Genomic DNA, 18,886 nt, shown 5'->3' on the forward strand with positions numbered 1-18,886 from the left:
GAAGGAAAAGAGACACGGGGAGGAAAGAGACCCGTTAAGCTAGGGGGTAAGGAATGTGCATCGAGCTGCGCGTGGACGTCTGATGTCTCCAACTATTTGCTAAAAGGCAAAAGCAATACTTCCGACAGACGGCCCTCCCCTCGCCTGCAATAGGCTCCCAAGAATAGCAACAGCCTGTGTCACTGCAAAGGGCAAAGCCTTCTGAAATAGCAACAAAGTTGTTCACAAACCACTTTGTGGTTTGCATTTGGTTTCAGCCAGCTTCAGCAACTTGTTGCCATGAGGGAAATAGCCCGCGCTTTCCTGGCGGGCTGGGGAAGGACCGCTGCCCTGTGAAGTGCTCCTGCCCCAAGGTGCAAAAGGGGGTGGCAATGGTACCTGGGCAGAGCACGGAGGACCTCGGCCAGCAGAACCCGACGACGAGAGCCGGGGAGGACGAGGAGAGCAGCCGGGGCAGCCGCCGCCGCCACCTCCGCAAGCTCCCGGCTGCAGCAGGTAAAGCGGCAGGAGCCGAATGCCAGCTGTTAGCCAGCAGCAGCGCGCCCGCGGAGCTAGTGCTCGGGGCTGGGGGAAAACGGCCCCGCAAAGCCAAGGGACTCTCCGGGCACGCTCTCTCAATTGCTAAAAGTGCGAGAGGGGGAAAATGTGAGTAAGGAAGGGGAATGCTGGCTTCAGTTTTGAATGAAGTTTATGCGATACTTTTCCCAAAAGGCCTCGGTCCCGCTGTTCGTGCATGTGCTGTCTGTTGCGTAAATCCCTTTCCTTTACGAAGATCAGTCGCCTGAAAAATCGGAGAACCCGCTGCCGTCTAAGATAACAACGGTGCTCCGGTCCTTGCGTGCTCGGGAGCAATTCAGCCCTTTTCGCTCAAGTGGAGGGAGGCCAGGCAAGCACTGCACCTGCTCCTGCAGGGGGACAGTCCGGGGGGGACGGGGACTCCCTCCTGTCTTTTCTTCCCTAGCATTTCAGGAAGAAACAGGGCTTCTGTGCTGACGCCCTGAAAAATCAACTGTAGATTTTCTTCTGCAAAAGATTTTTGAGTGCTGAAGCTGAGTTCCGTAGTTCTTCACCCTTGCTGTCCATCCCAGCCAGTGTTTCTAAGTTACAGCATGGTTTTGCATATCTTTCCTCGATGATAAGATCAAGGGGAAAATGACCCACAATCATGACATTTCTCACCCACAAGACAGCTGTACCCAAACAGGAAAGCAGGGTAGTAAGCCAGAAATGACTGTGTCCCAAGCAGGTTTTGTTTACTTAAAAATGAATGAACTGACTAACCCGTGAATGTTCAGATACCACAGGCACAAATGCTTTGTTGGAGTGTAATAGTGATCAGTCCAGCAACATCTACTGATACCTGGAAGCAGAGGTTAATCAAGAACAGAAAGCCAATCGGTGTGCAGACATATTTAACATTACCTCAGGGCATGGGGGGACCAATGCAGATGGTTATAAGATAGCGTTATCAAAGGGAAGCACAGCAGTTATAATAAACAGACAGCAAAGTTACTGCAGCACAAGAGCTACGGTTAGAACAGTCCGTGCAAATTACACACTTGGCCTTACCCTCTGAAATTAAAGCAGCAACCTGAGGAATTTACAATTACCTAGCTAGGAATTAAAGGAACTTTTTGATTCTTACTGGAAAATAACAAAACAAAACCCAAATCCCGTTTAATGTAATGAAGGGCCAGGCTGCCTGTTGACATAATGAAAATACATGGCAGAGCACTAAGAGATGGAAAGATGGCCAGGGTGGGTCTGCCCAGGATCTGTGTTCCCTGGCTTTCCATCAGTGCCAGTGGGTTTTTGTTCATGAAATTTTAATATTGCTCACACAATACTTTCATCGGGCTTATGCTGTACAAAGTATACAATGCCTCCCACCATCGCAGGAATTTAGATGTGTGAAGATGTGCGATACATTAGCTTCCTTCTGCCTTTGTTTTTAATTCAATTTACAAAATATTTGTTTTGGGTTTGCCTTTCACACTTGGATCGGAGGAGCCATATTTGTCAAATGATCATGATCCCACACGGCCCTGACACTTTTGGGGTAAACTTGGTATTTTCCGAGGTTTTCCAGCTCTGCTTGCAACATAACTTTGTCCCAAAGCCACCATTTGTTTCATCCCATAGGGTCTTGTTGGGTAACTGTTTTAGATCCCATGCCAGTCTTCTAGATGGGCAGTTAGATCAGATGTATCCTAGCTAATAGGAGAAATGCACCTATTGAGCAGCTACTGGATCTAAAGAAACCTCAGGTGTTAAAATAGATCAACAGGATAACATGGAACTTTTTATACCAGACAACTGGATGAGACAGAGAAAGTGACTGTGACAGTGCAGCAAAGATCATGATGGCATGAAAATGGGATAATCACCTTTTACGGGAAGACAAACCATGATTTAATTATGCAGCAATTTCCAACACATGGCATTAAATATCTATTCTACAAAACCATGTGATCCACACACTATACACTTTAGCAAAATGCTCCTCTAAAGACAATTTGGGGAATTTTAAACACTATTTACCTGTAAAGGCAAACTTTTTGTATGTCAGACAGCACTCAGATGGAGAAGAAATATGTTGTTAAAGATAGCTTAAATTTTTCAGATACAGATGCTGTAGTTTTAAGATTTATCATGGACAAAAGTTGATACCTTGTTCTACTGAAAAAGGGAGATTCCATGCTGTGGATTCATATCTATGCAATGCACTCAACTCGTCATGATTTTCTGACCTATGCTTATTAGCCAAGGGTTGACAGAGCTTGATTTCACCTTCCAAATATCTAAATAGATCAAAGAATCCCCAGGGATTTAAAGAACATATATATGACCTTCCAGGAAAATACTTTCCTTCCCTCCCAGACTGAGACATTTCTCACCTCAGATTAAATCGAAGTCAACAGAAGAAAGCACCATGTTAGTACAGACAGTTGAGCCCCCTCCTATCAAAACAGATGTATTTGCACAGGTTACATAAAGAAGTAATCTCTCCCCCCACTCCGTCCCACTAATTTTCTGTACGCACACTGCATGTTCTCTTGGGAGAAAGAAAAACTACGTCACAGAAATCTCAGTGTCTGGACTCATGTGGAGCATGGTACTCACGAGATGAGCTGGAAAGGGCTCCCAGGCACCTTTCCCGTAGCTCTCCTGCATGTGAAGTGGGCAAAGAGTGGTGTTTCCCAGCTCAGCCTGCTTGCAGATCTTCCCTGGCACAGATCATTTATCCATAATGCCCATAAATTATCCATAATGCCCACACAGAACAAATATTTTGCCTTTGGAAGGACTGTATTTTCCCAAATATGTGCTTGAAAATAAGTAAAGGGGCACGAGCCTACTACTTGGCCCCATCCAATCTCATCAACAGTACACTGCTATACTACGACTACACTTGGTCTCCTTCTCAGGAACCAAGCATAAACATTTCCAGCAAATGTTCTTAAAGATAAGTTTGTTTGCCAAGTAGTTCTGCTTTTGACCTGAGTAACAGTTGTGAGAAATAATTTTGTTTACGTGGGGAAACTAGAGAATAGACTTTCCAGTCACTTGTTACACACCAGCCACACACTCATTAGCCATGGTGTTTGTTGCAGACAGAAGGAGAAATTTCTCTGGAAGCCATCATTAACATATTTTATTCCCCTGGGCTGCACACTGCCATGTATTTTGCAGACATCTCATAAAAATAAGAGGAATATACATTTTAAGAAGCTTTTTTTTAAAAAAAGGAATGCCTAAGAACTGCCAACAACATCATTAGAAGTGACACTTAAAAGGATTGTGAGTACAACTACTGCAACATGCTTTATCTGGAAATGTTAAAGCAAAACATATGCTGAAGTCAGAGGGAATTTTGTCTGGAGGAAGACCATGAAGGAAAACCAAGAAGAGATTTCAGGGTTTAACTCAGCAGGCAGTTCTGAGCAGGCAAGTCTTAGGTACAGCAGTTACAACAAAACCCCGTAGTGATATAAGGATGTTTCTCAGCAGAATGGTGCCTGTGAGGCACAAGAGATATGGAGTTAACTGCCGAGTTTGCTGCTGCTAATGCAGAAAGGCAATGTGTCTCCCTTTGCATTGCATCAGAATCTGCTTTTCATTCAGGGGTCTTCTTTAGTTACAGCCCTCTGCTATTTCTATACGACTGTGGGCGTTTGTCATTGGATGTATGAACAAGGATACCAGTTGACCCAGTAAAAACGAACCAAAGAAACATTAGACATTGTTTGAGCTGCTGTACTGGGAGAAGCAAGAAATATATGGGCTTGAGTGCTTCCCTAGCAACTTCCCAGGTGTCCAAGCTCCACACCCTGCTTGTACAGCCTCTCGGATTATAAGTAAATAATCACTTCGGTTGCTCTGATCTGAGGACCACAGGCTGAGGAGAGCACAGCCTGGATTGTAAAGAACAGTGCTGATGGTGGACTCCATCAAGATATTTGACTTGGCACTGTCATTTTGAATCAGAAACTGGAACCACACAAAACTGACAGTTGCACATTTAAAGAATTAAATCTGTGCAGGACACAGACCTCAAATTATTAATAGGAGACACTGCCCACACTGCTGTGTTTCTGTTGGAGAGCCTTAAACTCAGTTTTTGTCCCTCTGTTACTTAATGTTTTTTCTCAGTTGCCTGCAAGAAGATAATAATGGATTATTTGTGGGTGATAAAGGTGACAGTTGATTAATAAATAGGATATGTCACTGGCTGAATGCAATTCGGATGGCTTGGCCTGCTGACTGCGAGTGAATGTGCTGTCTGGGGTTCCTCTATGCTAACTTTAGACATCTGCATCTGAGCAAGCCATACAGATTCCTTTTATAGGCAGTGGAGAGAAATAGGCATCTGACCTACTTCAGACATCTAGAAGTGCCTATTTTTCACAAGTGGTTACAGAAGAAATCTAGAGATGCTGTAGATCTCTCACAGTTAGGTAAGTTGAACCCATCCTAGGTGTTTTAATACAGACAAACATAAAGTGATTTGCATTCCTAGCTGGGATGCAAGAAGGCAGGCCATATTTAAAGGAAAGGCAATGCCTTGGAAAGAACCCAGTCAGAAAAGAAGTTGGTTGTCCTGGAGGATGACCAGCAGAAGATGAGCTCCTGTACACAGCTGTGACAATCCTTAGATGAGTAGAGGGGGAAATGTCTACCAGGAGCGGGACAATTATATCAAGTTCCTATCTGGCACTGTGCAACCGCTGCAGGAGCACCAGGTCCGGCTCTCAATTTGTTGAAGAAGTTGATAATCTGGACAGAGTTCAGAAAACAGGGCTTTGAATACTTAAGGGACTGGTAAACTTGTAAAGCCTCACAGGCTAAGTAGCTTATCAAGGAGACGTCTGCGGGATGACTCGATGAGAGGCAATAATTTTGTACTTAGTGAACATAACTAAGTGCAGGCAAATGGAGAATGGGATCTGATGGCTGGAAGCTGAAGTTGCAGAAATTAAGTCTAGCAATAATTTACAGATAATTTACAGTGAAAACAATTAACCATCGGGACAACTTATGACTTAAAGTAATTGGCTTTCAACCACTAGCAATTTTTAAATCAAAGCTGAATATTTTAAATGGCGTAGTTCAAGTAAAATGTCATTTAAACGTGTCTGAAGGATTATGCTGTGCTGTTCGTGAGTGTCAGACCGGATGACCACAACAGTCTCTTCTGGGATCATAATATATAAATTAAAGCAAAATCTTAGGTTCAGTCTACATGGCTCAATGACGTAAAACCCAAAGATATCCAAGAAAGCAGAAATATCAGCACTGAGGAGTAGTTTGGGCAGAGCACTGTGATCAAATTAGCAGTGTATCTTATGATACCCAAGCTCATTCATTAAGCACAACACTGTGTTGTTACCAGCCCTGATTTCCAGCCAGGAATCATTACTAGATTTTCCAGATCTAGTAATATACAGCAACCAGGCTAGTAAAACATATAAAGGGGAGGGAGAAATTAGGTTTTGCAATGATAAAATGTATATTACATGCATGCATTGGAGGATGGAGCACATGTAGCACCAGGCAGCTTAACCAGAGTCAGTAGTCCTTCCACTGAAGTGCTGTTCAGTGTGTTAAAGTACAGCAGGACCTTGCCCTAACCCGTGCACTAACCTCTGTTTAAAATAAGTGCAATGATCTCAGATACTGCAGACGTAAAGGAAGAAAAATCGTTAGACATAATACAGACATGGACAACAACAATATATTAAAAAAAAAAGTTACATCCCCAGAGCATTTTGCAAATTTGTATCTGACATCTTCTTCAAGCTGTCCCACCTCCATCACAATATATCTACCATCTACCCCTACCTTCTGGAAGACTTCTCCCAGTACTTCTATTTCCCCCGTGCCCTTATGGCCCATCGTAACAAGCCCATGTGTTTTTCGGCAGTCTCTCCCCTCTCTCTGGTTTGCCAGCCACCCGAGCCCAGCAGAAAGGGCTGAGGTGCGCTGAGTGCGCCCAATAGCTCGGGGCTGCTGCCGCTTGGCCTTTGCTTGGCTTTAAGGGAGCGAACTGAGAGCCAGGTAGGAGACCTAATAGGCGATACTTATCTTAATAGACTTAATGGGCTTATACGTCTCCCCTGGCCCAGGAGGCACAGCTTATATTCCCACCGTTGTACTCCGCTACCCTCCAGAATAACCTGGCCTCGGGTGGCGTGTGGCCGCAGGGTGTAGTGGTGGGAATTGTTCGAGAGGCGAGGTGGCCTGGGGCACAACCGTGCCAGCCACCGTGCCAGCAATTTAGTGGGATACGTGGCCACATGCCAGGGTCCGGGCCTGCACTCTGGCACTGTTTATTTTAGTAGTGCAGAAGTACTGCTAGGGCTGCCCTCCTCCTCTCTTTTCACAATCTGCTTGAGAAATGTAATATCCTCTGTCAAATGGGACTGATCCTTGCCAATGTGCTCAAAAGTTATTGGCAAGGAACTCCAAGCAGTCAGTATGATCAAAGAGCCTTAATGCCTTACAAAAATAAGCTAAAAATAAACAAAGTCTATGTATCATTTTCAATTAGGCCATATACTACTTTCCAGCTGGAAAGTACTTGTTCCAGGAGAATTAACTGAAATACGGACTCTGTTATGCTGCAGAAGCTACCTCTCCTCAGACACGTCCTATCTCTCCAACTAACCGGAAAATCAGAAGTCAATTTACTCTTTCCCTAGTTGTGTGGCAGCCAACATCATGATGAGAGGAAAATCATGCTGGGAGAAAGAACACGACCAACAATAACAAACTGATATATTCCTCAAGGTTTAGGGTGCAAAAGGCTTCACAGTTAGTAGAATGCGATCAGTCGACTCTATCTTGTAACAATAAACAATGAATTGCAGTTGTATAAAATGAGTTTGTTTTAAAGTGGACATTCAAAGACATATAATCTCCATTTGGTTTATGTTTTCACCAGCTGTTTTTTATTCCTGACATTGTGGCTGTTATAAACTATGCGAAATATTTGATCCCGATATTCTGAAGAATCTGAGATTAGTGATGAGCAAAGCCCAGAAAGTTCATGAATTTGTACCTCAAAGACTGTTTTCTCTAGAATATCCCAGCTATCTGGATCAGCCTGGTCCTCAGTGGATAAGTTTCCATTTGGCAAAAAAACCCTCACGTGTACCAGCAGCCTTCATGGCATCCTCAGGTGAAGCAAAGGAATTAGTAAGCGGCAAGGGAAAGCTTAACTTGCTACTTATTCAAGTCAAGGTTGAAGCAATTTGGTTGGGAAATTACTGCTTTCCTTGCCCGTGGTACACTAGTTAGGTGGTCAAGACTTCAGTACAGGAAAAACATTGAGAACATCTCAAGGCAAAAATTGCTTTCTTAACAAAAGGTTGTATTGTCAGTGTTGCCTTTTGCAATGATATTCTGAGGCAGAAGGTTTAATTATTTAGGGCCTGATCAAAATGTTTCTGATTTCTGTTCAGGAAGATAAGGAACCCAAAAGCATTAAAATTAAAGAGGGTTTTATATGAATTAAAACAATTTTTTTTTCTTTTCAAAAATAGCCTTTTATGTCACCACTGCTGCTGGGTTTGTATGCACCTAACTGCTTTTCCTAAAAGTTACAAAAAGATTTTTTGGACTGGTATATCAAACAAAGTTATTATTAGTTGTGAGAATGTCGCAGAAGTCACACTTTCAAGTTTTTGTGTTTTTTTCTCTTATTTCAGGCTGTGGAACATTTACTTTTTTATCTTCTGCCGTTGCTGCCATAAGTGGACTTCTGATGGGTTATGAGTTGGGCCTTATCTCTGGAGCTCTTCTTCAGATGAGCAGCATATTAGCACTCTCTTGCAAAGAGCAGGAAATCGTTGTAAGTTCCCTGCTTTTTGGGGCCTTATTTGCATCCCTTATTGGTGGATTCCTGATAGACCGATTTGGAAGGAGACTTGCTATTATTATTGCATCTTCTTTACTTGTGTTGGGGAGTCTGATTTTACTGCCTTATGAATCGTATGGGATATTTATTGTGGGACGGATTGCCATAGGTATTTCCATATCATTATCATCAATTGCAACATGTGTGTATATTGCTGAGATCGCCCCACAGCACAGAAGAGGCCTCCTTGTATCATTGAATGAACTCATGATTGTGATAGGCATTCTTTTTGCCTATATTTCAAATTATGCCTTTGCCCGCGTATCTCATGGCTGGAAGTATATGTTCGGCCTCGTGATTCCACTAGGTGCTTTGCAGGCTATTGCCATGTATTTCCTTCCTCCAAGTCCTCGGTTTCTTGTCATGAAAAATAACGATGAAGCTGCAAGAAAAGTACTGGAGAGGCTACGGGAAACATCAGATGCTACTAAAGAACTTACTGTGATAAAGTCTTCCCTGAAAGATGAACATCAGTATAGTTTCTTGGACCTGTTCCGTTCAAGAAACAACATGAGGGCCCGAATGTTGGTAGGACTCACTTTAGTCTTTTTTGTGCAAACAACTGGGCAACCAAACATTTTATTTTATGCATCAACTGTTTTGAAGTCAGTTGGGTTCCAGAGCAATGAAGCTGCCAGCTTGGCTTCTACTGGAGTTGGAGTGGTTAAAGTGGTCAGCACAGTCCCAGCCACGGTTTTTGTGGATCAAGTTGGAAGTAAAACTTTTCTGTGTATTGGCTCTTCTGTTATGGCAGTATCGTTGGTCACGATGGGCTTAGTGAACCGTAACATATATGTGAATTTCACCAATGTTTGTAGAAGCCAATCTCCAGAGGATTTCCTTCTCCAGAGACCGGGAAATCTCACTGGTGTCACCAATGGGAGTCTCAAGGACCTCTTTGCTAGCATGGCTTCACCAGAAAGATTGTCATTTGATGCGCAGAGAAGCCCAGACGTTGCCAGGATGGGAGAACTGAACAGGACTGCCCTGGCAGGAGGCAAAAGCACAACAGGGTCTCACATGGAAAGTGGGGAGGTTCCCGTTGTCCTGAAATGGCTCTCACTGGCCAGCCTGCTTGTTTATGTTGCTGCATTTTCCATAGGTCTTGGACCAAGTAAGTGTTTAATTTTTCTAACTCTTTGTAATGGTTTACTTACAAGTAGATTAAGTGCTGGGATGACATGCCCAGCTTGGCATCAGGCAGTTCCCAAGGTGGGCAAAGCAGTGTTTTCTGCTAATATGCACTGGTATTGTCACAGACCCTCCTGGTGGGCCTGGGGTGTGCTTTTTAGGAAGAGGTCCTGCCCATTAAGGTCAATGGCCTAATCTCTCTTCAATTCAGTGGAATTAACTGCTTCTCTTCAGTGGAGTTAAGAGCTGCTGTGAGCTTTTCTACAGCAAAATTATGGGACCCCTGACTATCTTTCCTCTTCCTAGTGTATTGTGTCCTTACATTGGGAAGTTAAGATGTAGGCATTTGCTGCTGCTGACTCATAAACCCAGGATAATCATAAGCCCGAGACCTCTGTATGGTATGACACCATCAAATCCATGAAATGCCACATGCCTGAGTCCTGCAGAGTGTGTGGCCCCCTGACTATATAATAGTCTTCAGATATCGGAAAGACATTCAAGGTATTATAGTTCATGAGCAAACTGTAGTATCATCACCACCACCCGTGCTGAACAGCACCAGTGGAAGAACACACAGGCGTGTCACTATACAACCGAGGTCCTGCTGCAGCTGCCATCACACTTGCATGGTTCCTGCTCTCTCCAGAGGAGAACATGTTTGCCATTCCCAGGGACTAGCAATTAAATCTCTCCATTTTGTTTTCTTTTGTTTTGTTTCAATAGCACTTGCATATTATTGTACTTTGAAGGGATTGATTTTTTTTAGCCACACTGCAAAACCCACATGCACAGAGTCCATTATTTATTAACAGACTTTATGTGCTTTTGTGCCCTGGCTCAAACTTGCCTTGCAAACACACTGTACTACTGCTGCACTATTACGATAAAGAGCTTGCCACAAGAATACAACCCAACAATTGCACTAACAGCAACTCTCCTGCAGTATTTATTTAATTTAAACATTACTCACTGGTTGAGCAGCGTGAGATAAGCATTCATTGCCAGGGCAGCAACCTTGACTGTGTTATTGCAGCATTATTCCCTCCCTTGCAGATCATCTTGGGGCTGGATTCTGCTGTTGATGAGATAGGTTCAAAACCAGGGGTGCAGCCCTGAAAAGAAAATGTAACTTGAGCTTTACTTGGGTGTTTCAAACCCACATTTAATGACCCTCAAGGCAGGGGCACGTGTTCAGGCTTGGCCTCCTGTTGAAAGCTTCTTTCCTCTTGACCTGGTTGTAAATGGGTTCCTAGTCATCTAATTTGGCCTAATGTGAAATTAATGACAACGACATCTACTTCCTTGAGGGCCACAGAAACTGAGGTGTGTTTCCCAGGCTAATCTGAGAAGTCTTTGAGGCCCATGCTTGTTTTCTGACCTCTTTTTTGACAAGAGCACAAATGCTCTCAAACAGCAAATGGGAAAGAACAGGTACCGTCTCAGCTCCAACATGTTGAAATCATGCATGATAAAGACACGGTAAGGCAATTTAAACTGGTGGGTGTGTTTGTGTAGCAAGTGAAGGCCAGGTCTAGGAGAGATACAGGTATTTCAAACTGCAGGTAATACTTTCAAGACATTTCCATGCCTTTAAAAGTACACTATTCAGTTAAAATTGACAATGTATAGAAAATGCAAGAGTCAGAGAGAATCAAGAGGTTGTTGGAATCTGCAAAAGATCTATTGTGGTTAAATAGTCTGGGTTGGGACATGAGGCTATGATTTGTGTCTTATATGCAGCCTTCAACGTCTGCTGCTTAGAGTCCTAATTCTTGAATGCGTTTTAAAATCCTAGCTTTCTTATCCTCAATATGCCTTTCTGAGTGTAAAGAAAAAACCTGAGCCCCTCTGCTTACATAAAGTAAGCAGTTTTAACATGTTTATGTTATTCATCTCTAAATCTGGTCTGTGGTCTGGACCAGACCATTAGTCATTGTCAACTCTGCAACGGGAGGGAGGCATCGAGGCTGGACTCGCTGGCTGCTGTGGCCAAGCGATGCCTGGGCTCCTGGGGACAGAAGCACTGTAACCCCCACACCATTATATTTTCAATGCAAAAATCTCATACTCCGCGCAACGTCTGCCTGTCCTGCTGGCTAAGGTGAAGGCGGTGCTGGGGATGTGTCTGTTCGTAACCTAGAGATCAAATCAGCCTCTTTTGGACAAAGAGCAGAGAGGATCTTGCTCTTTTCCCTCCACCCCACAAGGCCACTTCTGGAACAAACTCACCCACTTTATTTTGAGTCCATGCTGCATTATGTTCTGTGGGGGTAAAGGAGACTCTATGTAGTGCCATTAGGAAAATGTCACACTCTTCATAGGGCAGATCATGCAACCTGAGCTCTATCATCTTTTTTTAAAGTACTTTGGCCTTTTTTTTTTTTCTCTTTCTTTTTTGGGATTCTGGTCAAAGAGCTAGTTACAGTCCAGATTTGCATATAAATGTTGTATTTTTCCAGGATTTCTCTTTTGTCTCCAAATTACATGAAGTAGATGGATTTTTTAATGAACTAAACATATGCTAAATATATTTATTGCCATTTATCAAAGCACCCAGGCAGCACAGTGATGAGCACTCAAAAATAGACATTGAGAGATAAAAGCCATTTTTGCATTATAAAAGAATTCACAGAGTAGCAAGCATCTGCTTAGTCACTTTTTTGATTCTGGGGTGCTCTGTATTTATATCATCAACCCTTAGGCAAGATAAAAGGAGTATTTCTGCTGCTCTGTTTTGGATTAATTATGTTTGATGAACTGCGATTCAACTGCTTGTTCACACTCAATTTCACACAATTACGAGGATGTTTGGTAGGTGCAACAAATCAGTGTTGCATCACATCGCAGAACAGCACATGCTGTCTCTTCAGGAGTGTTTGCAGAGGTGTTTCAAGGCAGTTATTAGCTAAGGGGACTTGACACCCAGCTTTGTCTTGAGTTACCTTTGTCTGTGTATGAGAAAGGTCAAATGAGGATCAACTGTTCTCACCAGGGAAAGATGCCTGCAGAGCCCAAGAGAAACCTCTCTCTGTCTGCCACATGAAGGGTGAGGAGTGCGAGAGGGGCTCTTCATTGTTTGCAAGGAGAGGCATTTGAACCTCCTGTATGTGGAGGGCGGGACAGGAGACATGTGAGCCTTGCAGAAGTGCTGCTATGCCTTGCACAGGGAGCAGTGAGTGCAGGCTAATGTGTGGAGGTAGATTACCAATTCATCACCCAAGCTAAAAGCTCACTGTGACCCTGGAAATTAATTTCACAGAAAGGACACACAGAGAAATTCTAGTCAGGGCCATGACCATGCATGACCACTTACTAAATGACACAGTGTTAACTGAAATAGTTGCAGAGCATCTCATTTGCCAGATGCTCTGTTCAAACCACTTGAAGGGCAAAAAATTGTGGTCCTTTCTTATAAAGAGGTGTCAGCTCTTTCACTCATCACTGTTGTGCAGTACAACATGTTGAGATGCAGGAAGCAGGAGAGCCAAACTCCTGCAGTATCAGACTTATTTTCCAAAATAAGGCTGTGAATGTGGGACTCTTGGGGTTGGATGGAGCATGTGCAAGAGAGTTCTCTTGGTTAACAACTGTAGGGCAGCTCTAGCCTTTCTGAAACAGAGTAGGTGCCCACAGTCCTTCTTCTTTCCTCACAGACCTGAGGAAAAAATTCAGATTCAGGAGTCAGATGGCACCCATTACCAAAGATCTGCTTCTCTGCCCTGATATCTCCTTTGGCACCATTTAGGATCAAAGACTAAATAGGGACAACTTCCCTCCATATTTTCCCATATATGCCCTGAGTGAGGAGGTCTCACTGGGTGATCTCACCAATAAGTAGCCAAAAGAGAGGCAGTAGCACCATAGACAATAATACAGGGATGCAGCGTGGTCTAGAGGCAATCCTCTTTACTGAATAAAAATCAGAGGGGCTCCAACAAGTTCTGGGCTGAGCAGCAAGTAATGCAAACTCAGTCTGGAGCCAACAGAGCATCCGTTTTCCTAGTCTAAATTTGTTCTAGCAAATAAAAGGCGAGTGAGCAAAGCAGGACTGGGGCAGTACCTCTTTACACATACTGTGGGAATGCAGTTCAAGGGGATCCACGCACATCTCAGGGATTTTTTTGCTGTGGAGTGGGAACACTTGTTGAGAGGGGCATGTCAAATGTGTGCCTTTGGACTGCATGTGTGGCATGGGTGCCTTGCACAAAAAAGCTCTTCCTCCTCTGTCAGTCCTTTAAACACACTTCTGTATAACTGCAAAGGTGGTTAGGCAGTTGGCCAATGAACTTTGGGATAATCTGCTGGTGCAAATCACATCAGCTCCGCTGGTGTCACATGGCAGTTCATGCTGAGCGTGCGGATGCAAATCAACAAAAGCTCCTGTAAGTGGGACTGAGGTGCAGTTTCCTGACTTGAATCATCCTCAAAACCATTTAGATGCATAAAGTCCAAAGGTATTTATGTCTCTGCCAACCTGGGACTGAAGATGTTCTATTACTGCATGTCCTAGAGCAGCTGCCAGCTTTGTGCAGCTCTCCAAAGCCAAAGGCCAAACTCTCAGAGCTTTTTTCTTGGAGGCCATCACAGGCTCCTCTTCCAGGGGAATTCTCAGAGCTGCAGGGATGCCCTGGCCCCAAGCACTCAGAGCCTGCTTTGCACACACTGTGGCCACAACACACCAGAGGCAGATCAGTGTCTGCAGCTGGAGAAATCTCTTCTGGGTTTCAGGGCTTGGCACAAAACATAGTACTTATACCCATCCACATAGATATAAAATCTAAAAAATATTTTTAACATATTTGTGGTAGACAAATAAGTGCATAACAAGGTCTTGGAGGAGGGATTTAGAACTTACTGCAAACCCTGCTTTTCCACATAGCTGTTACAGTCCCATTGAAGCACAGCTCCTGTGAGTGGGTGCTTGTAGGACTGGCAGTACTTTGGTATTGATTAAAAATTGTTAAATAGTGGAATTAAATACCCATGGGAAGCCTTCTCAGAGTGGGATATTATGCCCTCTGTTGCCATCTGCTAGCCTCAGCCATCAGGTGAATATTCCGGATTGGAAAAACTGGAAAAAATTTACATGCTCATCACTCCGTCCACAGCAGTATTTCCTTTTAACTTCTGAAGTGAGCAGGTTACCCACAAACCAGCGCACTGGCTGGCTGTGGGAGCACCTTGCCAGTGCCCAGGGCTGTGAAGTCCAGACCTGCAGTGGCTGCGAAGCATGTCTGAGGACCATGTACTACTAGGGGAGGGCGAGCACAGGACTCACAAAATGAGGGACAGTTTTGGGGACAGTGGTTCCCCCCAGGGTGACTCCCTGATGGACTCTCAGCCACTGACTCACAGCCACCTCGGACTGAAGCTCCTCCTGCATTTGGGGACCCCCAACATCTCCTTGCTCTCTGTATGCAGGAGCAGAGGCACATACAACTGCCTGGCTGAGGTTAGCAGGCAGATTCAAAGCTGTTGGGGCAGGCTCAAGAGAGGGATGGACAAATCCCCACCTGCATCCACTCACGTTAACAAACCAGCAGATTGTGGTCACTACAGTCACTTTCTTCATCAGGAAACCTGGTCTCACAGCCAAGGCTCAGAAAGAAAAATGGCTTCCCTTCTGAGTTACCTGTTGCTAAAGACTTTTTTGTCTCTGCATTCCATTCAGCTTTAACCTAGATGCTTGGGCCCCAGGTTTGAGCACCCATATGATCCTAGCACAGGGAAGGGTGGCAGGCCACCAAGCTGCCCTTGGATTACTAGTTTCACACTAGACGAAATTCCTCCCACATGAGGGACCTGGGATTGCAGCGCTGTGTCCCCTAGCCTGGGTCCCCCCAGGAAGGGGCAGTGACTATGCTCTCCACCAAGCCCTGCTGCAATGCACCATCTCGCTGCTGTGGGACCTCTCTGTGTGGGTCGTCAGGCCTGTGAGAAACAAAACCCATTGCAGGGAAGTCAGTGAAGGCAAGCCCCTAGTGAGGGCAAATCTTAGGAGCAAATTTTTACTGATGAAAGACTAGTTTGCGATGAGAGACATTCGTTTCTAGTGTAAACGTGGGCAGATTTGCCATATTGAGTATATCAGAGTTAAATTTATATTAGCTTGAATGGATGCTTTAAAACTGAGCTAATTTATACCTAAAATGGAACAGATGTTTCAACATGTTTGGAAATTTAACTGATGTGGGAGCCAGATTCCTCAGATAATCTACAAAGGGATATATTCTCCCCACCTAAGGGGGGGGGGGTGTCAGACCCCTGCTCTCTGACCTCTCCTTTGGTGCAGCCTTCCTTTCCTCACTGGCTATTGAGGGAGTTTAGGGTGACCTCCTAGGAAGCTAAATTAGGCTGTGTGATAGCAGTCCACATATAACATGCTTTAACTTTTGGTCAGCCCTGAAGTGGTCAGGCAGTTGACTAGATGATCATTGTAGATCCCTTCCAACTGAACTATTCCATTCTGTTCTGTTCTGTTCTATTCTATTCCCATGTAAAAACCCACTTGTTTTGTCTACATCTTATTGTGAGTTGTTGAAGTAAATTAAATGCAGTTTTAAACCCATGTTGGGGCGGTGGGCAAGATGGAAGAAGGATCAGGCAAGAAGGATCAAGGAGGATGGAAGAAAGCTCAAGGGTTCACAAGAAAAGTGAAATCCATGGAGGTGAGGAAGGAAATAAATCCCTCTTTCAATCCATCACTGTCCTTCTTATGCAATCTTATGTGGGCTGTGGCAGTCTTTCTTTATGTATTTTATTGGATTAAGCAAGCCAAAACCCAGAGCTGGAACACTCCCCTTGAGTTTGCTCCTTTGATTCTTAGATTAAGTGGCTACCTGAGTTAAAGCATGATTCTTTAGCATGGTTAAATGCAGAACCATTTCTGTGTCTTTCACCTCAGTCACTAAATGCATCTGTAACAAAACCCGAACAGCTGGTTTCGCATACGACACTGAACAGCCCAGGGACTCGATTACAGAAGTCATATCTTTTGCCACCCTTATGATCCAGATTGCATAGGACTGCTTTTTCTCTGCCCCCAAATGCTCTTGGACTTAATCTTGACCACCAAATGCTCTACCTGAAACTGGAAAAATCTTGTGGGAAAGAGAACTGTTACTATGGAAATTCTGACCCTCCATGGATTTAGTTGGTTGTTCCTGTGTTTTGAAATACTGTGAGCTGGATGGCCTTGCGCTCACTTGGAAAACACTGGTGAAGGATAGGGATGTCTAGAATTCCATCGATATCTTTGACATTAGAGCAATATTTCAGGCTTTTACAAAATGTGGTTATTGTATTAATTTATAGGGCACATGAATTTGATGTTAACAGGCATTCATGCTCCACATTGCCTTGCATGACAAATGTTTGCAATCTTTTATTTTTGAGCTTCTAGATTTTGCAGAGCAGCTGTGTTCTGGCCTTAAATTTCACATAAATGAGCAGCATCAATTTTATGTTGTTTTGTGGTTTACTCTGAAAAATGAGATAGTGGTGGGGATTAAATCAAGTGCTCAAAAATAAGCAAGTACTTCAATGCTTTGTTGGATCTGAACCAGGATAATAAACCTTGGAAATGTGCATGTTTCACCGAGGATCAGTATAGGAAGTCCTATTTTAGTTAATTAAAAAATGATCTTGGATTCCTTATTTTATGACAAGATTCCTAGTACTGTTCATTTGTACCGAATCATCTTTTAATGCATGCATCCATGTGGTTTGAATATGACACTCCTAGTATTTATGTAGTTCATTATTCCTGTGCTATTCGAATGGTGCCTCATGTGACCTTTGTTTCACACTGTGTCTGTACTACCAAGCTGCAGTAGAAAGTCAAGGCATGCCAAAATGAAAAATAAAGCAAGGATTGTGAATTGCCCGTTTCTCCCTATTTCCTTCCCCCAGACAAGGTTTACCTGAAGCCCCTTGTTAACAGGTCAGCTAACCCAGGAATTGGTTTGCCTTTTTACAGGCTGATTGGTAGTAGTGAAGTGCAAGCCAATTTAAGATATTTTGGATAGTTGGACGCTAAATTACAGGATTTCAAATTGCAGGAGGTGTTCTGTAAAACACGAGCCAAATAACTTAATCTTCTCTAACTTGATAGAACCTACCAGTTTGGGAGGCATTTTTGGGTGTGGAAAAGGTCATAATAAGGAAAAAAATGCTTTTTGCAGTAATGAGACATGGCAACATCAGTGGGAGCTTCTCCTTAATTATTTCAGGACTCCATTTTGCAAAGAGCACAATAGCCTTGTTCAACCCTGAAACTGAATTTAAACTATGTACTGAGGTGCACACCTGAAATCGGGGACATCATTTTCACTCACATCTATGTTCCTGTTCATAACTTTACTTCTAAGTATGTGAATGAGGAAAAGTCTTGGCAGATCATTTCAAGGGCTTTGCCTTCTGAAAGACAGAGCCCTTGGTACTGTGAAAAGAGGGAGTGACAACACCATGCCCCAGCCAACATTCCTGTGTCCCTGCAATGACGAGGGTTGAGTCTGCTGTTGCTGAGTACAAAATTCGGCCCTCCAAGAACTACCTAGAAAAGGTAGGGGACTACCTGTGTTTTGGTGTACTATGCTCCACTTAAACAGTGATTTGAGTCACTATTCTGATCTTGGTGCTCTGGATTATATAGATACCTCTCTACTAATAGTTGTATGTTAATAAACCTATTGACACAAAGGCACTACTTAAGAGGATTGGCTCCTGTGCTTAAAATTAGGCATAGTTTTAAAGTTTGACTCAGGTTAGTTAGTAGCTGCTGGTCAAAATGAAGCATTTTACCTCCAGACCCACTTTATAAAAAAATCTGGAGAATGAATATCACTGTGATTCTAACTAGTAATTGGGCCTAACAATCCTCTTTTGTTCCACAGGGACAGTATCTTCTGTAAAGCCAGTGCACTGTCAAGTGAGTCTAGCATACCATCTCGTACAAGCTTCCATATGAATATCAAGGCTGCCTATCATTAGCCAAATTTGCCCTTCTTACTTTGTAGGTCAAGTGTTGCATTTAAGCATTCAGTAAATAATAGTGGCCTTTGATAATCATATCAAAGACAATGAAAGACTTTACGTTTGTTTCCTTGACCATGTTCTGGGAGAGAAGATCATTGTGACACTGAAATCTATAAAAAAGTTTATAGGACGTATGTCAAGCTTCATAAAATCCAGTTTCCTTTGGGAGAGAGGGCTGGGAGGAATTGTTTAGAGGCAAGCTGATCTTGGGCCAGCTTTGTGCAAACACTAGAACTGTCAGTAGGACTTCAAGTGCAAAGACAGTATTTTATTTCACTCATAAAGATCATCAAACTA

At 43.5% G+C, this 18,886-nt stretch overlaps 1 protein-coding gene across 1 annotated transcript in view; it reads left to right on the forward strand.

The window, feature by feature from the left end:
• Nucleotides 1-251: 251 nt before the first annotated feature.
• Nucleotides 252-18,886, forward strand: part of SLC2A12 (solute carrier family 2 (facilitated glucose transporter), member 12) — a 32,039-nt gene continuing 13,404 nt past the window's right edge. Inside the window, exons 1-2 of the mRNA XM_010574667.1 lie at nucleotides 252-495; nucleotides 8,211-9,533. Of these exons, the coding sequence (XP_010572969.1) occupies nucleotides 372-495; nucleotides 8,211-9,533 (1,447 nt within the window). The 5' untranslated portion in view covers nucleotides 252-371. The remainder of the gene's footprint in view (nucleotides 496-8,210; nucleotides 9,534-18,886) is intronic.

The sequence above is a fragment of the Haliaeetus leucocephalus genome, unplaced genomic scaffold (genome assembly GCF_000737465.1).
Source record: "Haliaeetus leucocephalus isolate CR32 unplaced genomic scaffold, Haliaeetus_leucocephalus-4.0 Scaffold450, whole genome shotgun sequence".
NCBI classification, from domain to species: domain Eukaryota; kingdom Metazoa; phylum Chordata; class Aves; order Accipitriformes; family Accipitridae; genus Haliaeetus; species Haliaeetus leucocephalus.